We start from the raw sequence: 23,153 nt of genomic DNA, 5'->3' as shown, positions 1-23,153 counted from the left end.
GTGGCAGGCCATGGGCTGGCACCCTGTACCTGTGGGGCCAGGAACAGGTTCCACAGGAAAGGTTCCTGCTCCCCACTCAGTGGGGACCCCATCCGTTCACGCCTGTGCGGCCCAGAGGAGGTGAGAAGGAGAGCGTTAGCCGGACCCCTGCCCCGCATGACAGGGCAGTGACTGGACTAAAGCCAGGCTCAGCCTCTCCCACTCTCCTTGGTCACTAAGGTGTTTCCCCTGGGAAGGAAGAGGACCCGTGTTAGGTCAGTCTAAGCAGAATGCTTTACAAACAAGCTCAATTTCCTTGGAGTGGGGAGGTAGCTCCCAGCTTTGATTCTGTTATCTTTGAGCTGCTTCCCAGCTGAGTCTTCCAGCAAAGATGTGGTACCTGTGCGGGGCCGAATGCTAATTAAGAGCTTTCAGAGCTGGAGGTGAGGTGACGTCATCTTCATACACACTGCCTGAGTCCGGGGAGCGGGTGATGCCATCATCCTCAGTCTTTCCTCCCTCCTCACCGGCAGTGCCCTTTGCAGCTTCCCGGCTTGATTAACCTCTGGGTTAATGTGGGCTCCACTTAAAGAAACTATCACTTACTTTTATCCAGTCTTATCAGCTCTTCTCGCGCTTCGTGATAACTATTAGTGCAGATGGCGAGTATCTTTACCGCATAACGTGACGCAGTCTGGCCTCCTGCCTAGATTTCAGAGTGAAATTAGGAAAAGAAAATCAATGCCATGGTTGTTCTCGGCCAGAAACTACAGTCAGCAGCTGTGATTGTGCTCGTGGCTTCCTAGACTTCTGAGACAGAGCTCTGCTGACAATAGCGTGTGCTTCCTGGCGAGTGGGCCTGGTCCCTGCTGGGATGCAGTGTCACTCACATCCTCCCTAACGTGGCCCTCACCCCTGCTATGAATGTAGGCCTGTCATGTGCACCTGAGTAATTACCTGTGGAAGGCTTAGGAGTGAGGGGCTGAGAACAGAATGGTGTTGTCGACCGGCAGATCTACCAAAAAAGGGAGGAAAAGGCCCTCCCATGTCATTTCACCATTTGAGAATGAGGGTTGACTTGAGAAGGCTGTCAGGCTGACAGGCCTGCATGGAGAACATTACGAAGCTAGATCATTTTAAGAGGTGACAACTGGCGAATCATAACCCTTAAAATCACCCTATGTGGGGTCTTTAAAATGCATGTGTGTGTGAAGGCATGCATAATGCACATGCGTGTGCATGCAACCAGCAGGCTCAGGTGGGTGTGCAAGAGTTATACAGAGTGAATGACGGTCATCATCCGCGTGGCTGCCTAAACTCAGACCCACCACCCTGCCCCCTCAATATCGCCCCTGCCCCAGAAGCAGCCCCCCGACAGAGCACGCTTCCTGGTGCCACTCAGCCTGGGTTTTATGAGTAAGTCTCCCGTGGGGTCACCACAGTAACATGCGGGTGTGACCCTCACTGGGCACATGCATTGCTGGCGGGACCCAGAGATGCAACCTAGTAACTCACCTCCCACTTCAGGAGAATCTAGTTAACTCTTGTACTGACTCACATAGATTCACTGCACTCATATTGCGGGGAAAATCTGAACATCCTTTTAAAAGCTACACGGTTACTCTGCAGCCTACATATCTCATAAATGGAGTTATCTCCAACCTTCTCCAGGTAACTGGATAAAGCGTCACGAGCAGGAAACCATGAACAAAACCAGGACCTGAGAAACCTTGTTGAAGCCACTCAGACCATCTTTTGCGAGGACAGAGGCCATACATTTTTAAAGTTAGGTTTAAGTGGTAAGCAGTTTTTATGGATGTATCTAACGAACAATTATTTGTTCAACAATCTTACATTGCTGGTCAGAGCAGAGTCTGGGGGGACAGGCAGAAGGGAATCTCCATTCGAGAAGGTTAGAAGCTAGCAGGGGGGAAATAGAAGAACCTTAACTGAACAAAGCCCTCCTTAATTCTGTTCCCCAAATAAAATATGACACTCCCGGAAATTCAGGAGGTTGTAACCAATGAAGTTATTTTACCTTCAGGAATTTAATCATTTTCTTCACCACTCCTGCTCTGAGGGCCTCCTCAACAATTTTCAGAGAGGAAGCAAGGGTGCGGCTAAGAATGCCAGCAGCTCTCTGAGTGAAGCAGAAAGAAAGGCTGATTAAACGTTCCTAAGTGGGGAGGGGCAAGAAAGGGGTAGGGGGTTAAGGCTACAAACTACGATGCATAAAATAAATAAGCCACAAGGGTATATTGTACAGCATAGGGAATATAGCCAATATTTTATCATAACTATAAATGGAGCAGAACCTTTAAAAATTGTGAATCACTGTGTTGTACACCTGAAACTTAGATAATATTGTACACCCACTATACCTCAATAGAAATTTCTTTCTTAAAATGCTGATGACCTTTTAAAGTCAAGAAGTAGTTTGGTGAGGCAAAAACAATCATTAGTATTAGATGCAAAATAATATTTTGACTTTAAAAATACAGTGGCCAAGGAATTGATAGCAAGTCAAGTACTGTTCTTTGTAATAAAGCTGCTGGGTAGGCAATTCTAAGGGCTGCCAACATTGCCCCCGGGTGCACAGAGGCCCAGCTTATTCCAGCTTCACACAGGACCAGCGTTCAACCCTTGGCAAGAAAGTCCTGCCCTGTATCACCCGTGGGGCTCTGATACCAACAGGGCCCTTATTAGATGGTGGACTTCCTGGATGGATCCTCTGGGACTTTTAGCTTTTCCTTTATCTTTTCTAAATCTGTCTTTTTATTCTATTCTCTGGGAGACTTCATTGATTTTATTTGCCAGTTCTGATTTTTAAAAAAATAGTTCTGTTACTATTTTATGGCCATAACACTATCTTGAATCTTTCTGAAGATACGAGTGATAGTTATTAATTTTTTCTTCTGTTTTCTACTTCATCTCTATTTTTTAAGAGTCAAATTTTCTGCTTACCTTGCTTTGTCTATTTATTTGTATGGCTTTCCTGATACGCCTGGTGAGAGCTACCCTTAGCTCTCCAGTCACATTTATGAAAAAAGCAGTATGTTTGGGTACACTATGTTTATGGGAAGTTTGTCCACTGACAGGTGGAGAGGTGGCACTCTCAAATACCAGAAAGCAAAAATTTTTTCTCTGGTCTTTCAATTCCTTTAGGAAAAAAAGGCTCATTTTATGCCTGAGGAATAGATGCGTGGCTGCCAAATGCAGTCCCCCCATCTCTTACTTCTGTCCTCTGCTGTAGCTGGCAGTCTGAATTCTCGATCTTCTCCATGGAACTGCAAGACAGACCTGCTACCTCCCAGCTGGGCTCCCCTCATCTGTCCTCTACACGAAGGCTTCTTTAGCCCTGCCTCATTAATTACCAGTCTGGCAGCTGTTCTCCATCTTCCAGAAACTAGCTAAAATAACTTACCCTTTGGCGACCTCTTGCCTGTTCACTTTGTCAGTGTGGGTTTCTGCCTTTTTTTCCCCCTAATGTCTTTAGTCTCATTTTAATGAAGTCTCCAGAGCAAGAATGGACAAGCTTGTGTATTATCATATTACCTATCTTGTTTCCCTAATCTGCTTCCTGCAGGGGCTAGGATGTGACTACAGTTGACAGTACAGCTCTCTTTTCAGGCCCAAGGCGGTAGAGAGAGCACCGTATTAAAGGACCGGGTTCCCTGCTAAGGCTACTGCCCTGCTCAACAAGCTGGTCAGCACCCACCTAGCTGTGGCCAAGCAGAGTCCTGGGGACATCTGGCCCAGAGTCCTTGAAGGGCCAGTGTGGAACTAGTGCAGGCCCAGCTTTAGACCCACCAGCCAGAAAACCCCAAGTACCCAAGAACAGTGGTGCTTACCACTTTTGGGGTCGTGTATCATTTTTGAGGATCTGATGAAAGCTGTGGTGGCCTCCAGTCCCATGAAAATGCACATACACTCAGAATTTTCTGTACAATTGCTGGGGGTTCCAGGGAACCTGAAGACCTACCACATCTTCCTGGAGCCCAGGTTAAGCAGCTTTGCCCTGTAAGTCTGGATTGACTTCAGGGAAGCTGTGGGCTTGCTGGCCACAAACAGGATATGCTGGATCTACTTGGAAGGTTTTTACAACCCTGGAACCAGTCCCCCGGCTATGATACTTTTTTTTTTTTCAAAAAAAAATTTTTTTTAATACAGCAGGTTCTCATTACTTATCTATTTTGTACATATTAGTGTATATACGTCAATCCCAATTTCCCAATTCAGCCCACCACCATCCCCCCTTCACATCCCCCCCTTGGTGTCCATACATTTGTTCTCTACATCTGTGTCTCTATTTCTGCCTTGCAAACCAGTTCACCTGTACCATTTTTCTAGATTCCACATATATGCGTTAATATACGATATTTGTTTTTCTCTTTCCGACTTACTTCACTCTGTATGACAGTCTCTACATCCATCCACATCTCTACAAATGACCCAATTTCGTTCCTTTTTATGGCTGAGTAATATTCCATTGTATATATGTACCACATCTTCTTCATCCATTCGTCTGTCGATGGGCATTTAGGTTGCTTCCATGGCCTGACTATCGTAAATAGTGCTGCAATGAACATTGGGGTGCATGTGTCTTTTTGAATTATAGTTTTCTAAGGGTATATGCCCAGTAGTGGGATTGCTGGGTCATATGGTAATTCTATTTTTAGTTTTTTAAGGAACCTCCATACTGTTCTCCATAGTGGCTGTATCAATTTACATTCCCACCAACAGTGCAAGAGGGTTCCCTTTTCTCCACATCCACTCCAGCATTTGTTGTTTGTAGATTTTCTGATGATGCCCATTCTAACTGGTGTGAGGTGTTGCCTCATTGTAGTTTTGATTTGCATTTTTCTAATAATTAGTGATGTTGAGTAGCTTTTCATGTGCCTCTTGGCCATCTGTATGTCTTCTTTGGAGAGATGTCTATTCAGGTCTTCTGCCCATTTGTTGATTGGGTTGTTTGTTTTTTTAATATTGAGCTGCATGAGCTGTTGATATTTTTTTTGAGATTAATCCTTTGCCTGTTGATTCGTTTGCAAATATTTTCTCCCATTCTGAGGGTTGTCTTTCTGTTTTGTTTATAGTTTCCTTTGATGTGCAAAAGATTTTACTAGGTCCTATTAGGTCCAATTTGTTTTGATTTCCATTACTCTAGGAGGTGGGTCAAAAAAGATCTTGCTGTGATTTGTCAAAGAGTGTTCTTCGTATGTTTTCCTCTAAGAGTTTTATAGTGTCCGGTGTTACATTTAAGTATTTAATCCATTTTGAGTTTATTTTTGTGTATGCTGTTAGGGAGTGTTCTAATTTCCTTCTTTTACATGTAGCTGTCCAGTTTTGCCAGCACCACTTACTGAAGAGACTGTCTTTTTTCCACTGTATATTCTTGCCTCCTTTGTCATAAATTAGGTGACCATAGGTACATGGGTTTATCTCTGGACTTCCTATCCTGTTCCATTGATCTATATTTCTGTTTCTGTACCGGTACCATATTGTCTTGACTACTGTAGCTCTGTAGTATAATCTGAAGTCAGGGAGTCTGATTCCTCCAGCTCCATTTTTTTCCCTCAAGACTGCTTTGCCTATTCAGGGTCTTTTGTGTCTCCATACAAATTTTAAGATTTTTTGTTCTAGTTCTGTAAAAAATGCCACTGGTAATTTGATAGGGATTGCATTGAATCCCTAGATTGCTTTGCATAGTATAGTCATTTTCAAAATATTGAGTCTTCCAATCCAAGAACATGGTATATCTCTCCATCTGTTTGTGTCATCTTTGATTTATTTCATCAGTGTTTTATAGTGTTCTCAGTACAGGTCTTTTACCTCCTTAGGTAGGTTTATTGCTAGGTATTTTATTCTTTTTGTTGCAGTGGTGAATGGGATTGTTTCCTTAATTTCTCTTTCTGATCTTTCATTGTTAGTGTATAGGAATGCAAGAGATTTCTCTGCATTAATTTTGTACCCTGCAACTTGACCAAATTCATTGATTAGCTCTAGTAGTTTTCTGGTGGCATCTTTAGGATTCTTTATGTATAGTATCATGCCATCTGCAAACAGTGACAGTTTTTCTTCTTGTTTTCCAATTTGTATTCCTTTTATTTCTTTTTCTTCTCTGATTGCCGTCGCTAGGACTTCCAAAACTATGTTGAATAATAGTGGCAAGAGTGGACATCCTTGTCTTGTTCCTGATCTTAGAGGAAATGCTTTCACTTTTTCACCATTGAGAATGATGTTTGCTGTGGGTTTGACATATATGGCCTTTATTATGTTGAGGTGGATTCCCTCTATGCCCACTTTCTGGAGAGTTTTTATCATAAATGGGTGTTGAATTTTGTCAAAAGCTTTTTCTGCATCTATTGAGATGATCATATGGTTTTTATTCTTCAGTATGTTAATATGGTGTATCACAGTGATTGATTTGTGTATACTGAAGAAACCTTGCATCTCTGGGATAAATCCCTCTTGATCATGGTGTATGATCCTTTTAATGTGCTGTTGGATTCTGTTTGCTAGCATTTTGTTGAGGATTTTTGCATCTATATTCATCACTGATATTGGTCTGTAATTTTTTTTTTGTAGTATCTCTGTCTGGTTTTGGTATCAGGGTGATGGTGGCCTCGTAGAATGAGTTTGGGAGTGTGCCTTCCTCTGCAATTTTTTGGAAGAGTTTGAGAAGGATGGCTGTTAGCTCTTCTCTAAATGTTTGACAGAATTCGCCTGTGAAGCCATCTGGTCCTGGACTTTTGTTTGTTGGAAGATTTTTAATCACAGTTTCAATTTCACTACTTGTGATTGGTCTGTTCATATTTTCTATTTCTTCCTGGTTCAGTCTTGGAAAGTTATACCTTTCTAAGAATTTGTCCATTTCTTCGTGGTTGTCCATTTTATTGGCATAGAGTTGCTTGTAGTAGTCTCTTACGATGCTTTGTATTTCTGCAGTGTCTGTTGTAACTTCTCCTTTTTCAGTTCTAATTTTATTGATTTGAGTCCTCTCCCTCTTTTTCTTGATGAGTCTGGCTAAAGGTTTATCAATTTTGTTTATCTTCTCAAAGAACCAGCTTTTATTGGTCTTTGCTATTGTTTTCTTTGTTTCTATTTCACTTATGTCTGCTCTGATCTTTATGATTTCTTTCCTTCTGCTAACATTGGGTTTTGTTTGTTCATCTTTCTCTAGTTCCTTTAGGTGTAAGGTTAGATTGTTTATTTGAGATGTTTCTTGAGGTAGGATTGTATTGCTATAAACTTCCCTCTTAGAACTGCTTTTGCTGCATCCCATAGGTTTTGGATTGTTGTGTTTTCATGGTAATTTGTCTCTAGGTATTTTTTGTTTTCCTCTTTGTTTTCTTCAGTGATCTCTTGGTTATTTAGTAGTGTATTGTTTAGCCTCCATGTGTTTGTATATTTTACAGTTTTCCTGTAATTGATATCTAGTCTCATAGCATTGTGGTCAGAAAACTTGATACGATTTCAATTTTCTTAAATTTACCGAGGCTTGATTTGTGACCCAAGATGTGATCTATCCTGGAGAATGTTCTGTGCGCACTTGAGAAGAAAGTATAATCTGTTTTTGGATGGAATGTCCTATAAATATTAATTAAAAGTATCTGGTCTATTGTGTCATTTAAAACTTGTGTTTCCTTATCAATTTTCTGTCTGGATGAGCTGTCCATTGGTTTAAGTAGGGTGTTAATGTCCCCCACTATTACTGTGTTACTGTCGATTTCCTCTTTTATAGCTGTTAGCAGTTGCCTTATGTATTGAGGCGCTCCTATGTTGGGTGCACATATATTTATAATTGTTATATCTTCTTCTTGGATTGATCCCTTGATCATTATGTAGTGTCCTTCCTTGTCTCTTGTAACATTCTTTATTTTAAAGTCTATTTTATCTGATATGAGTATAGCTACTCCAGCTTTCTTTTGATTTCCATTTGCATGGAATATATTTTTCCATCCCCTCACTTTCAGTTTGTATGTGTTCCTAGGTCTGAAGTGGGTCTCTTGTAGACAGCATATATATGGGTCTTGTTTTTGTATCCATTCAGCGAGCTTGTGTCTCTTGGAGCATTTAATCCATTCACGTTTAAGGTAATTGTCAATATGTATGTTCCTATTACCATTTTTTTAATTGTTATGAGGTTTTTTTTGTAGGTCCTTTTTTTCTCTTGTGTTTCCCACTTAGAGAAGTTCCTTTAGCATTTGTTGTAGAGCTGGTTTGGCAGTGCTGAATTCTCTTAGCTTTTGCTTGTCTGTAAAGCTTTTGATTTCTCCATCAAATCTGAATGAGATCCTTGCTGGGTAGAGTAATCTTGGTTGTAGGTTCTTCCCTTTCATCACTTTAAATATATCATGCCACTCCCTTCTGGCTGTAGAGTTTCTGCTGAGAAATCAGCTGTTAATCTTATGGGAGTTCCCTTGTATGTTATTTGTCGTTTTTCCCTTGTTGCTTTCAATAGTTTTTGTCTTTAATTTTTGTCAGTTTGATTACTATGTGTCTTGACGTGTTTCTCCTTGGGTTTATCCTACCTGGGACTCCCTGTGCTTCCTGGACTTGGGTGGCTATTTCCTTTCCCATGTTAGGGAAGTTTTCAACTATAATCTCTTCAAATATTTTCTCGGGTCCTTCCTCTCTCTCTTCTCTTTCTGGGACCCCTATAATGCGAATGTTGGTGCATTGAATGTTGTCCCAGAGGTCTCTTAGGATGTCTTCATTTCTTTTCATTCTTTTTTCTTTATTTTGTTCCGTGGCAGTGAATTCCACCATTCTGTCTTCCAGGTCACTTATCCGTTCTTCTGCCTCAGTTATTCTGCTATTGATTCCTTCTAGTGTAGTTTTCATTTCAGTTACTGTATTGTTCATCTCTGTTTGTTCTTTAATTCTTCTAGTGTTTCTTCCTTAATTCTTCTAGGTCTTTGTTAAACATTTCTTGCATCTTCTTGATCTTTGCCTCCATTCTTTTGCAAGGTCCTGGATCATCCTCACTATCATTATTCTGATTTCGTTTTCTGGAAGGTTGCTTGTCTCCACTTCATTTAGTTGTTTTTCTGGGGTTTCATCTCGTTCCTTCATCTGGTACATAGTCCTCTGCCTTTCCATTTTGTCCTTCTTTCTGTGAATGTGGTTTTCATTCCACAGGCTGCAGAACAGTAGGTCTTCTTGCTTCTGCTGTCTGCCCTCTGGTGGATGAGGCTATCTAAGAGGCTTGTGCCCAGGCTGTGATCTTTGAAGGGCTGGTTTCCCAGTCTTGCCCTGGATGTGACACCAATTGTTTCTCTAGGTTTAGGGCCCTGACCTAATAGGCATAAAAGTTAGGGTGATTCCTAATGTGAGTGAAGAACACATCCCAGGATAATGGCAAACAGCCTCTTGAATCATATCAACTTTCTCCTCCTGATACACTGTGCTAACCATAGGCCTTCTTAATTTTCTTAGCCAAATGTCAGAAACAGAAGAAAGCCATTCCAGCGTATGTCTCCAAGGGGGCTAAAACCATTATGCATAAACAACCTCCAGAATCACTGGCTTCAAAATATGTGTCTGGCTTTTTTGACTATGGAAGAAAGATTCCAAATAAAATCATTTGGCCTGTCCAATTTGCACAGAGATGGCTTGATATAGGACAAATCAGATAGATTACCTCGGATAAGTTGTTAAGTGCCACAGTTTACAGAAAAGGGATTCTTAACTGGGGTTCCTGGACTCTAGGGCCTCCACAGATGGGCACTGGTGGGGGGTGTCACCAAATCCCCTGAAACCATAGGCAAATTCGGTATTTATGTGCTATGGGCATCGTTTTGAGGAGTATATAATCTGTCCCATATCTCAGAGAATCAATAGAATCTGAAAGGTGTGGTGACTTCAAAACAAAACAAAACTAAAGGAGAACAACAAAGAAAGCTGTTTCTGGATTTCCCTGGGAGAAGCTTACTGTGAGGATTCCTCCATCCTGGCTGTTCAGTAGAGACAGGCACTTCCTGCTCACCTCCATGGCCCAAACCTACAACAACAGGGAGCAGGAGAAGGAGTTTGCCTGTCCTCGTCATGGTCCTCTGCCTCTTCCTTCTGAGCGCTCAAGTAGAACCGACCACTCTCCACTCCCTCCCTCTCGCCACCACCACGTCTGTCCACATTTCCTTCACAACATCTTCTTCTATTGCTCTCATTTCTTCCCACGTCCAACTCCCCTAACTACAGGGTGACACCTTGAGAGCATGTCATATTTGACTTTGTAAATGCAGAACCTAGCACTGTGCTCAGTGCCCTGGATACTCAACTGGTTTTCAGAATCAGTACCTGACAGAGCGACTCATCCATCCCTCGGCAGCGCAGGGACAGAGCGTCCGCCCAGCCTTCCCCATTCCCACTGCCAGTGTAGGAGCACTGCCGTGCTTCTATCCTCTTTGCAGAAATGAGAACAGTTCTATGCAACAGAAGGGGTTAAGGTAGGGAGAAAAGAATGTGGTACCTCAGAGACAAAGGGGGACTGAAGACACAAGTTCATCATGAGTCCCAGGAGGGTATACATGACCTCTCTGAACAGGTCCATATCCTCCTCACACTTGGCCTTTGGAAACAAAACAAGGTGATCAATGATCTTCCTGCAGCTTGTCATGGTCATCTGTTCCCCTTGGCGATGGTCTCAGTATCACTCACACTCCCTAAAATTGTCAGTGTCATGAACCTAAGTGATGTGGGAAGATCTGAGACCGGTTTACAGCACAGAGTGTGTGGCGCCTCATGTCGTATGTCATATGTTGTATGCCCTGGGTTCAAACTGCAGATGGAGCTGCTGCAATGGGTGCTCAAGCCAGCTCCACAGAAAACCCTTCAAACATCTCCGGGGTGGAAGAGACTTGATCTGGAGGACTCTGTAAGGCCAGCTGCCCATCAAACCTACTGTTACAGAAGGGGTAAGCCACTGGCCCCAGCACCCTCAAACAGAATTTTTGGAAAAGCCAGATAATGAAGAAGCCGCCAATGCCCTCAAAGCAGGTAAAAGACCAACTTTGACTAGAAAAGCTGAAATACCACGAGGCCCAAGCAGGCATCCCTGAATTCTTCAGAGGCAGACATCTGTCTTCGGGTGGCAGCCTCAGCGCTGAGGTTTCCCATAACGGCAATACACTGGCAGAGAGCTGAGGTGTTGGTGACCTTGGGATCTCTCTTCTAAAAGGGGATGAAGAGAAAGCGAATCTGCAGAGAGCAGGCAAACGATGCCAGAATAATCTCTAGGGGCATCCCTCACTCACCAAAATGTCTGGGAACCAGACAGCGTTATGCCACATGGGGACATCGGTGGGGTCACGCTGGCAGAAAGGAAGGAGGCACACAGAGGGGGAGACCCCAAATCACCTTGGCCTGGAATAGGGAGGCCTAGGGCTTAATCTCAGTCACTCCATCAACCAGCTGGGGGCACTGGGACAAGTCCTGTCCCTTCTCAGACCTTCCATTTCCACATCTGTGAAATACTGGGGTGTCAGTATGCCCTCTAAGGTCCCCTGAGACTTCTATGGCTCCCTGGGGACAGGTCTAGTCACAGCACGCTCTCTTGGAGGACTCCCCGCCTGCCAATTTTCTCCCTCATCAGCTCCAACCACCACACCTGCCCTCCTGACCGAGATGACTGCCATTCAGGGGACAGGGTTGCAGGTGGTACTTATGACGGGACTTGGCTCAGAAGAAGACTGATGGAGACCGACAGACTCTCCGCCTTCACCTACTGCGGCCCCCAGGCAGGCTTTCCTCCCCTGTAACCAGCTCTGCCCGTATGCCATCTCCACCTGCCCCCACTGCAGCTGTTTCAACAACCAAGACTTGTATAAATTCCAGCTGTGAATAAATGATTAATCAACCTGAGAGGCAACAGGAGTTCTGGGGGGTAAACTGTGTTGAAACAGCCCCGCTCATGCTCCCAAAAGGGTCTGTCACAGGTGATAAAATGAGGGCTTACTCACCAGCACGCCCGTCAGTGCCAGGAGAACATCCGGAAGGCTGGCCTGGAACCAGACTTGGAATCTGCCGAGAGAATATCAGCCATGATTTATTTCTACCCCGTGCAAACTAAAACATAAATAGAGCATCTTGGGTGATGCAGCAGGCCGTCCAGCCCTGGGCCCGTGTGACTTGCCCCTGCATGGATGATTCATTCGGAACCAAAAAAGGTCGTCACCGGGCAGGTAATGTGGCTTTACTTTTTCTAAGCCTGGAGACTTGCCTTTGATGTTAAACAACAGATCTCAGAGGGCGGCTCTCTTATGCAGAAGCTGCTGGAATCCCTAGGTTTCTGCCGAACTGACTTAGCACCACCCCTGCCCTCCCCTTGCTTTGAGTCTACACGCTGCGTGCCGTGCAAACAGGAGACACGGTGTAAGCATGTTCACGTGTCACAGCCGTGAGGAGGGCCCCGAGGCACACACACGTCCACCAGCAAGAGAGGCGAGTGCACCCTCCCAGCGCGTGCTGATGGCCGGCTGCCAGCACAAGCAGCTCTCTCGCATCGTATGACCGTTCCTAAGTAAGACGCCCTAAAGTTGATGAGGAAATTAAAAACAAGATGCAGTTTTTAAAAAACTGAAAAGTTATGAAAATCTAAGACCTTTACTGTCTTCCCCAGCAGCAGCTAAACAAAGAAAAAAAAAAAAAGCGTGGGGGATGGTTACCCATTCTGCCACTGGCGGCCCGGGAGGGCTCTACTTTGTCACTGTGTTTCTCCTCCCTCCCCCTCCTTCTCTCCCTCTCTTTCTCTCTCATTTAATCAACACATGTCTGCCAGGCAGTTCCTATTAGGCACTGATTAGGGGAAGAAGCCTCAGCGCATAGCAGATTTGCTTGCTGGGAGAGTTACTCTTCTAAGTATGTTACCGCTTCCAAGCTCACTGAGGGCCGGGTCGCCCCCCGCACCTAGGGGGACTGGAACGGGAGTGGCTGACCACAGCCCCTGAAGACATCAGCTCTCCTACGCAGTGAATCTTGCGATGCTCAGTTGGTCCAGCCTCCCGTGTGCCACACGTTTTAGAAGATCAGACAGTTCAACAAAGGTTGAAGAAGAAATGTCAGTTTCTGGAAATAAAAATTACCTTTCTTCCAGAGCCAAGTCTGTGAGCAGTCCCATGGCTGAGTTGGCCTTTTTATCTGAGAAATCAAGAAATGACACGAGGGCTTCCAACAACCTGCAAAAATCCGGAACACCCTCAGGGTGGGCTGACCTCCAGCTGACAGCGTCCCCAACAAGGAGGCTTCCCGTGGAGGCCAGGAAGGAGTCAGCACCTGAGTGAAATAAGCTGAAAGGGCCTTGCCGTGCCCACCAGGAAGCCCAGCCCCTGCCTGCCCCAATGAGGCAGACACTCTCCCATGGGAATGGCTCTACCGCTTAACGTGAGGGCTCAGGGGAATTAACAGTTTTAACCAAAGTTCACTGATTTTCAGATGCTGACTTGGAAGGACTCTCTGGTGCCTCTGCCCTGGGACTCTGGCTTGGCCAAGTTGAATCACACAAATGACATGCTTACTAATCTGCTGATGACTAAGTGGGAAGGCCCTCTAATGAAGTGGGGGATGGAATCAAGATTTAACAAGATTTTGACAGGTTGCTGAATATATCAGATGAAATTTCAGAGAGTTAAACTCAAAGTCTTTCACTTAGAGCTGGAAATTCTGTTTAAGTAACAGAATTGGGAGTCCTGGTTTATACCTGACTCATGTGAAAAAAACTTACAAATTTTTAGCCAGTGGCAAACCTGGTATATGAGCAAACAGTCTGGCGCAGCTGCCAAAAAGCTAATGCAGTCTCAGGCTGCCTTAACAGACTGACCGGCACCAGGACAATGAGAGCAGAAGTCATTTGTCCATCCAGCAAACCCACACCAAGCACCTACAGCGTGCTGAGCGTCGTGCTCAGTGCTGGGACACAGTACTGAGCTCCTGGCCTCGTACAGGGACGTGTGTCAGATGATAGGTGAGAAACAGACACATGTCAAGTGGGCACAGAGTCCATCTGGCAAGAGCTGTGGGAGGATGGAGATGAGGATGACATTCCCACATCACTTGAAAGTGGAGTGTTGGCTACTTGGACCTTTGTCCGTTCAGTCAACAGCACTTACTGGCACTATGTGCCAGGTGATGCGGTAGGTTCTGGAGCCACAGGGATGAAACAAGACAAGGCCCCAGCTCCAAGGAGCTTGTAGGCCAGTGTCAGGCACGTGGGGACAGGAGCAGAGCATCGGAGGCAGAGCACACAGCAGTCACAAAGGTGATGAGGCATAGAATCGCACAGGCACACTTGGGGACTGCTGGCGGTTCCTCACAGCTAGTGCTTAGGGTGTGGGGAGGGCAGGGAGCAGCGAGGCTGGGGAGCTGGGCAGAGCCAGCCTGGGTCACGCTGGGCCTTCTGGAATGTCTGTACTTTCCCCCGTTAGCCTGTGTCCCGAGTGTGGGCAGTGGATGACTTCCTTGGTGGGGGTGTATGGGGAGGGCTGCAGGCTCTTGAGCCCCTCTCAGTCTCTGAGCTAGAGGAGGCTCCAGGAAACTGTATTCTAATAAAGCCCCCAGGGGATTCCTAAGCACTGTATTTCTCAGAAATTCAAGAACTAGTCTTAGAGGCAGTAGAGTAATTTCGGCATTTTAAGCAGGAAAGTAACAGGACAGATGTGCATTGGGGACAAATCCCTTTGGTGGTGTGCTGCAGGTGGATCAGGGCAGGCAGTACAGGAGCCAGGGAACCCAACAGGGGGAGAACTGGGATTTTCCAGACAATAAAGGTTAAGGGACTGAGCTGAGATGGGGCAGAGTAAGACGTACAGTTGAGAAGAAAGAGGCCTCACAATGACCTAGAAGTAATGATGGGAGATGTTGCAGGAGAGCCAGAGGAAATGAATCCAGGAGATGCGGAGGAGATAGGACTGACAAGTACCATTTTCTCAGGGATGTGGGGAGGAGCCAACCAGGGAGCCCTCAGGATTCTGGCCTCGGCAACGGGGCGGATGGAAACGCTATCTATGAAGACAGAAAATTCAGCTAGAGGGTCTGGTTTGAAGAACTGCTCTTTTGAAGTACTAAGTTTATGATACTTGTGACGTTGCGATGAAGGTGCCCAGTTGCAGAAGGATGTTTCCTTGTAACGTTTGAGAGAGAGACTTAGACATGATAATTAGGGCCACAGACAAGAAGAGGGCCAAGGGTAGGATCTTGCGGTCCCTGACTTGGAAAGATGACGGCATGCAGGGGGCTTGCAAAGGGAGCCGAGAAGGAATAGCAGGGAGTAGGAGGAGGGCCAGGAAGAATGATGTCAGTAGGACCAGATGCCATCAGGCTGTAACAGGAGATAAAGACTGAAAAGAGCCCATCAAACTGGGCTCTTATATTCAGGAGTACGGCCTCCAGTCACCCATATTTATGGTACTACGTTTATTCAGCAGCTTGTTCTGGGAGGGGTCTGGAAGTCGAACCACCTGAGGAGTGGTTGAGGAAACTAGGATGCTTGACCTGGAAAACACCAATGTCTTCAGACACGTCAAACACTGGGATGCGGGAGAGTTGCATTCTATCCTGCCTGCCTCTACCACAGAAGCTGGAACCATCTTCCCCTACCAGGGTGGCATGTGACACAATTCTGACCAAAGAGAAACAAAAGCAGTAGCTCCGCTTGATAAAAGGGACAGACCTAGTTGGTGCTAACCTGTCTTAAAGAGGGATGTGATGCTTGGAGTTGCAGCAGCCTTGTGTGACCATGAGGGAAAGGTCAAGGGAAGGACAGAGACCTTGACCCTGCCATCGTTAAACCACCAAACCAGCTGTTACCATCTTTAGTCTTTTTGTTATGTGAGAAAAACGAGACCAGTTCTCTTGGCCAAGTCATCTGTCAAATGCAGCAGAAAAAATTTTACCTAGCATACGGGTATCATGTCTCTGAAGCTTCACCATAAGTCTGTGATACAGATGAGATACCAAGCACATCAAGGCTAAGCAGCTTTCCTGGGTCACACAAGTAGAAAGAGACAAGCAGAGGATTTGGGCTCCTGACTGCTTTAATCTAAAACCCCAGAGCTTTTCACAAAGGGATACTGGCCCTCGCTCGGCTCCTGTCCATGCACATTTGTCCCTTCACTTTCTCATTTGGGGAGGAACGTGAGGGTCATGGAACCTGCATGCAGCCCTGTCCTGTTTCAGACTATCTCACTTCATTCCAGAGAACATGTTCCATCTCTTTCCGGTTTAACTGGAGATGGACATTAACGAGAAGAGTGGGCACACAGGGAACAAACTGAGGTTTCTTTGACTGTCTAAGGAAAGTAGGCAGGACTGCACAAGGTGATCACAAATGCCAAGACACTGGAAAAATTCAAATGAAACTCAAGCAATTCAAAGATAGCTGGGGAGAAAGCTTATGATAACTATAGCTTCATTTACTCAAAGAGACCAAAACCAAATGAAAAAACATATGATGAAGGTATTGAGGAAGTGACTGCAGAGTCATTTGAAATGTGAAATGTGCTTCTGAGGATTTAACTCTGCTAACGATCTGTTTGCCTGTGTGGGTTGAGCTTCGGGGGCTGCCAAGGCCTTTCCTGTGAGCCATGGGGCCGCTGAGCTGGGCTGAGAAGGGGAGAGTCACAGCCAAGGCTTATCCTGTCCTCAGCACACATGGACTTCCTCACTGACATGGGACCAGCCCCAGAGGTCTCGCTGTGGTCCAAGAAGGTCTGACACAGCTGCAGATTTGACTGCTTTCCTTTTGGGGAACAGAGAGTAGGAGAGAGGCTCCAAGGCCTGGGAGACAGCTGGCTGAGATGCCCCGAGTCACTAGCTGCACTTTCTCTTGCCCCATCTGTGAAATGCGGTAATGACACTTATCTTGCCTCCCTCCCAACGAGATGATAGTGAACAGAATCGGAAGCCAACTTCTGTTTTCAGATTACATAGGAAGCATTTATAAAGCAAACGTAAAATCATTGCTACTATTTCTTTTAGGTTGAACCACATGAAACTGCCAACATGCAGCCCTTTTTGACATAAAAAGTGGCAATTTCACATATTCAAACTAATAATCTTTAGAAGGAAAAGCACTGGGCAGAATCACTGTGATTCAGTCATTTTTAAAAAAAGTTTACTTAGGAAAGAGGAGCATTCCATTCCTATCACCTTAAGCCTAGGAAAGACCTACATGTAACAGTATTTGAAATGTGTTTTATTTACTTGTACCCTACCTTGCTCCAGAAAGGGTTTAAGGATATGCAAAATCAGATAGTATTACCTGAAACAGGAATAAATGAAGAAAAGTAAGGACAGGAACAGGGTAGAGCCAGGACTGAGGCTAAAAGGGCAGAAACAAATGGCCTATTTTACAGTTGGGTTCCCAATTGCTGGTTTTGGAAGTGCTGCCATATTTACAAGGTCTGCAGTGTCTGTGAGATGGAAACAGGCTCAGGAGAAGTGACACTGTCCGTGGTACTAAGTTCCGACAGGAGTGTCCTGAAGGTCCCCATGAGGGAGTGTCCTTCTCAAAGGCTCTTTCTGTTTTTGATCCTTAATCTGGTAGGCTGGCACCTCTCACGTCAGAGATGTGAGACGGGAGCCAAGCAGGTGTTAATGTGGCAGGTAAGGTCTGAGATGCTGCCGGGAAGCTCCCACCCACAGCGCAGAGCCTTACCCGGTCAGGTCAAGGTGCCCCATGATCAGGGTCCGTCCATTCTCCGTCTGGGCGAGCTGCAGCAGCAGGGCCAGGGTCTGCTGCCGGATGTTCGGGACCCTGGAGGCCAAGAGGGAGGGCAGCAGCTGGCCCGTGTCGGGACGCAGCACAAGTAGGCGTTGGTTCTCCTCTGCAAGACACAGGGCACGTCCGTCTGGTGCAAACCGTGACAGCAGTCACACCAGTTCTGTCTCCCCACATCTCAACGGGAAACCCAGTTCTTCCCCACGCATTTGAGAGGCAGGATAATGAAGGGTAAGAGCACGGATTCTAGAACCAGACTGCTGGGTCTGAATGGCCAAGAAACGACCTCAGCCGAGTTGTCAACCCCTGTGCTCCTCAGCTTCCTCATCAGTGGAACGAGGAAGGCAACCAACATACCAGAGTTGTCGTGAGGATCAAATGAGTCAATACGTGATGGTGTGGAGAACAGGGACCGGCACACATACATTAGCAATTATCACTATTCTGGCCAGAGGCCTCTCGGTGTACGGTATTCAGAAACGTGAGGAAAGGAAAAGAAATCAGCTTAATGGTGGAAGAGCTTTAGACCATCTATTTTCATATAATGGCCAGAGCAACTATTTGAGTTTTTTCTAGAAAACTAGAACGATCACATGAGAATGTTAATGAATAAAGCATGCTCCCCTTCCTAGACCATGAGCTCTTTCCAGGGTGGTGGCATCAGATTTGCCCGCACCCCGCTTTCGCCTGGTGCATTTTCTAACGAGGTACGTGAATTTGAGAGCAGGCAGAGGTACAGGCTGGGGTATGAGGCTAAGCTATGAAACAGAGCAGAGTTTGTTTAGTTTACATAAAAATGAAAAGTAGTTCAGTGTAAACAATTCAAATAACACAATGTGTATACAGCTGAAAATGAAAGTCCCCTTCTCTCGTCCGTATCCCCTCCAGGTAAGCCCTTTCCCTAAGGGGGCTAGTATACATCCTTCTTATGAACAATGTTAAAATACGATACATCCTACCCCGAAACTGGTTTTTCTCTCTCAGTCAGCACTATATCACAGACATATTTCCACGTCTTTACTTTTAAGCATTCCTTTGTCCTTTTTAAAAACCGTTCTGTATTTATTGAATTGGATATACCAAGATTTCATTGATCTGAGATACAGCATGTACGTCACAGGCTGTGTCCGATAGTATTTTTCCAGATATTAAAGAAAGATGTGACCCCAAGGTTCACAGAAACCAAAGTGGGCTGCAGGGTGAGGAAGTTGGGCTGCACGGAGGGAATCATGTCCAATTCATACTGAGGAAACAGCCAGTCACCAAGCCTGCCTCCCTAACCCTTGGGCAGGGCGATTTGCAAAAACACTGCTCAGAGCCAGTGCAGTGTTCTACAAGTAGCAGGGCACCTTGATAAGGATATTAGTCTGAACGTAATTCCCTGCAGGGAAGAGTCCCCCTGATTCTCTAGAGCTTAGCAACCTAAGTGTCCATCATCGGATGAATGGATAAAGAAGATGTGGCACATATATACAATGGAATATTACTCAGCCATAAAAAGAAACGAAATGGAGTTATTTGTAGTGAGGTGGATGGAGTTAGAGTCTGTCATACAGAGTGAAGTAAGTCAGAAAGAGAAAAACAAATACAGTATGCTAACACATATATACGGACTCTAAGGAAAAAAAAAAAAAGTCATGAAGAACCTAGTGGTAAGATGGGAATAAAGACACAGACCTACTAGGGAATGGACTTGAGGATATGGGGAGGGGGAAGGGTAAGCTGTGACAAAGTGAGAGAGTAGCATGGACATATATACACTACCAAACGTAAACTAGATAGCTAGTGGGAAGCAGCCACATAGCACAGGGAGATCAGCTCTGTGCTTTGTGACCACCTAGAGGGGTGGGATGGGGAGGGTGGGAGGGAGGGAGATGCAAGAGGGAAGAGATATGGGAACATATGTATATGTATAACTGATTCACTTTGTTATAAAGCAGAAACTAACACACATTGTAAAGCAATTATACTCCAATAAAGATGTTAAAAAAAAAAAAGAACTCTAGAATTTAACATGATTCCTCCACCCTACTAAATCAGGAAAAAAATCATATTACCTCATATTCAGCATTTAATCGTTTACAAGCTGCATTTACAAGCTCTCTCGACAGCTCCCCACAGAAGCCTGTGCACGGCATACACAGCTATCACTATTCCCATTTTCACTGTTTTGTGTCCAAAGTCAAACATTTTCCCCTCATTAAAAAAAAAAAAAACACAATTGTTTTAAAAAAATGAGGGAAATACCTAAAATTTTTATTGAGGTCACTAAAGTGATAAGACTGTACAAAAACTTAGTGAACCCCAGAAGAGGCTAATATGCAAAAAGGGAAGAGTTACGGTAAATAACTCCCCATAGCATGTTACTGTCCCAATATTATGCACTAATTAATCAGTGTTGCAAGAGGCCGGCAGGGATGGTTGTAAATCTCATGATGCTGAAACCGGTACTGTGGTCAGCAAAAAAGGAACACTATTTTTCAGCAGACAGAAAAGGAAAAACTCTGCCCACCTCACTGCCAGTGCACGAGCTGAAATCACTAGTCTGCAAAGAGCCAGGGCGAGTGCCCAGGTGATGAGACCACGCATGATGCTGACCGTGACCTTGCCCACTGTGGAGGCGGCTGTGATGGTGCCGGAGACACGACTGCAGTGCAGGTCTTGCTTCTGACCCACATGTTTTTCCTGGGGAGGGTCTAGACAGCCATCTCCAGGGCCTGTCCTAGAGGAACAATCCTGCCTGCCCACACCCCCGCCCCATAGCCCTCCCATTACCAGCGCATTAACGATAATCGATGGTTATTCCCGGGCTTACCGTTCTCACTGCACACCGCTTGCCAGAGCCTGAGAACAGACATGCATACTGTCTCTTCCACTGCATCTTTTCCTGCTGTGGAAAAGCACCTACAATGGGCAAGGGAGAGCAATATTAAAACTGCAAATCAGTCTTGATCTTCCTTTCAGTTGGTTTTATTTCACCTCCAGACTCCTCAAATGTGGGTTTAAGAAAGTCACTTCTTAATCCAGAGCCGCAGGTCACCAGGACCAAGGGACTGCTAGGCTCTCAACTGAGAGCTCCAGGACAAGGATGCAGCCGAGGAAGCTGGGTCTGCACAGAGGGAGGGCGGTGAGCCAGGGGCCAGGGCGTCGGCTGCAGCAGGACCAATGAACTGCGGTGGGCCAGCAGACCACTTAGGGTTCGTGAGTCTTATCACACACACAAACGTGTGCCGGTGACTCCAACCCACACCAGTGTCCTAAGCCATGGGAACTGCACCAGAACAATTGAAATACAAAATAAAATAAATTCAGCAAACTACCTCCTGCCATATGGGTCTTTCTTCAGATACGATGATAAATGAGATCAGCCAGGAACCAGCTGATCTCATTTCCTGCTACGATCAGCAAATTCCAAAAGTGGACAAAAACAAAGAGCCATCTTGCAAAAACTGGTGGGAAACCAGCAAGAGTGGCCATTTCTCTGACTCTGAAGTGCTCGGAGGAACCCTGGGAAGTTTTCCTAACCCAGTATTGACTGAAGGTAGTACCATCCAGGGATCACGCTGCCTGTGTGATGAGTGTCTGATTTCATGAGAAATGGTTGTCTTTCCTTGCTTTGATGCCAGGCTGTCTTTACAAACATCCCTACCTTCTTATGACCTCATTCTCACTGATGATACTGAATCCATTGTGTGTTCTGAATAAAGTGCGTTCCGTGCCTGAAACAAGTTCAGAGAAAACCGTGTCGTCAGACTCCTGAACTGTCTGGCTGATGTCTAGCTGTCACAGAGCCAGATGATAATAGAAACCCAATATGGAATGTCTAGATCACCAAATCCACAGTTTGGGCAGAAACAAATACCTCCGATTCTGAAACCTAAGGCTGTCATCAGCCACTTGGCGCCACCGTGAGAGGGACGCCCTGTGCAGAGAAGGAGAGCTGAGCCCGGGGCGTCCCACGAGTGATCTGACAACTCATCATTCTGTAATCTTTAGAGAGTCTCCAGGAGCCGCTTAACCTCCTAGAAGAACTGGCATACCCATCTGTTCTTAATAAATGTTTATTTCAAAACTGTTTCCAGGCTCTAGAGAGGAACCTATAATCTCCAAGAAACTACTGCAGGGGTGTTTGAGCACCCTCCACCGTACACTAAAGGAAATCAGACTCCGTCCATTTGTACAAACATCATTCTGTCACTGAGTAACAACACCGGTTTCAGCCCTGGGATCAGTAATTACAGAAACTCCTAAAACAGAGCACTGTGGCTCTCATTAGCAGGAGGGCAGCAGCTGATGTTTGCTCTGAAACTATTTCCACATCCTAAGCAGCCACTAAGTGTAACTGGGATGAACGTTACAGTTTATCCTACAAAATTCTGTCTTCCATTCCTCTATGGTCGGGGGGAAATTTGTGGGGCTGGTACAGGGTGTTGGGGGTGTATATGGGGTCTGTGTGGGGTATGCAAAGGGTGTGTGGGTATGTGCAGCACGTGGGGAACACCCACGAGGGGTGAATGTGTGTGGTGTGCTTGTACGTGATATAAGCATATATGGTATATTTGTCCCACATGCGTGGTGTGTGTATGTGTGTGTGTGTGTATGTCTTGTGAGTATATATGCAGTGCATGCCGTCTGTGTGTTTTGTGTCGTATTCTGTGTGTGGTGTTTACAGCATGTGTGACATGTGTCAGCACGCTCGGAGGAGAGGATGGAGCTGGGATGGGGTATGTTTCTTAAGCACCCCCTCTAGCACCTACATTATAATAGACCTTCAATCAATATTGGTGGAAGGAAGGGAGGAACGGATTCTTTGCCTCGTGAGGACAGACCTCTAAACTCTGTCCCTTTATACTGACAATATTCATGAGATCACACACATCGCTGGCTTACAGTCCTTCATCATGTCAGTCAGGATTTCAATTCCCCCTGCATAGAATGAGGGGATCTGATCAGGCTTGGAAAGAATCTCCAGAAGATTCTTGGTCGTCACGGCTGTGTTCATTCCTGAATCCAGTGCTTCCTGGGCTTCCTTCTCTTGAAGGTCTGCTTTCTCCCGAAGATCTACCTGATTCAGGTAATCTAGCAAAACAAGAAGGAAAACACAACAAAACCCTAACAATCAACATGTCCACACATGGAGCGACCTTTTTTTGAGGATGGGAGGCTGAAAGGCAGAAAGCATTAAAATAATTCAGACTCATCTTCAGCAAGGAAAATTTTAGGAGGCGTGTATAGTTTCTACCAGGAATCTTAAAACATCTTGGGAATTATTCAAGGACAACATTGTTCCTTGTCTAGAAGGCTTGGAGGGAGGATGGTGGAGAAAAGGAGGAAGGCCCAGAACAGAGGAAGAGGAGCAAGGCAGGGCTGTTAATGAGAGGATTTGATTGTGCAGGGCTGGGCATGGCTGTGCTTGCGGCCAAGTGCAGAGAAGGCATGGAGGGCACCCCAGGACCGG

General features: G+C 45.5%; 1 protein-coding gene across 5 annotated transcripts in view; it reads right to left on the bottom strand.

The window, feature by feature from the left end:
* The window catches only part of TTC12 (tetratricopeptide repeat domain 12), a 49,889-nt gene that overhangs the window by 1,654 nt on the left and 25,082 nt on the right, over window positions 1–23,153 (bottom strand). For 2 of the 5 annotated variants that reach the window (XM_007172001.3, XM_057553694.1), the window contains exons 10-20: window positions 22,586–22,774; window positions 21,345–21,414; window positions 20,511–20,599; window positions 17,633–17,801; window positions 13,065–13,157; window positions 11,943–12,003; window positions 11,017–11,154; window positions 10,454–10,552; window positions 9,917–9,985; window positions 2,018–2,119; window positions 586–685 (exon numbers count right to left, since the gene is read on the bottom strand). In XM_007172001.3, the coding sequence (XP_007172063.1) occupies window positions 586–685; window positions 2,018–2,119; window positions 9,917–9,985; window positions 10,454–10,552; window positions 11,017–11,154; window positions 11,943–12,003; window positions 13,065–13,157; window positions 17,633–17,801; window positions 20,511–20,599; window positions 21,345–21,414; window positions 22,586–22,774 (1,179 nt within the window). Of the gene's footprint in view, window positions 1–585; window positions 686–1,833; window positions 1,900–2,017; window positions 2,120–9,916; window positions 9,986–10,453; window positions 10,553–11,016; window positions 11,155–11,942; window positions 12,004–13,064; window positions 13,158–17,632; window positions 17,802–20,510; window positions 20,600–21,344; window positions 21,415–22,585; window positions 22,775–23,153 lie in introns of all 5 variants that reach the window. The other 3 variants (XM_057553696.1, XM_057553695.1, XM_057553697.1) reach the window with 3 other exon arrangements.

This window comes from Balaenoptera acutorostrata, chromosome 9, assembly GCF_949987535.1.
Source record: "Balaenoptera acutorostrata chromosome 9, mBalAcu1.1, whole genome shotgun sequence".
Classification (NCBI taxonomy): Eukaryota; Metazoa; Chordata; class Mammalia; order Artiodactyla; family Balaenopteridae; genus Balaenoptera; species Balaenoptera acutorostrata.
Note: the sequence above shows the minus strand (reverse complement) of the source record. Positions and strands in the feature narration are given on the sequence as shown.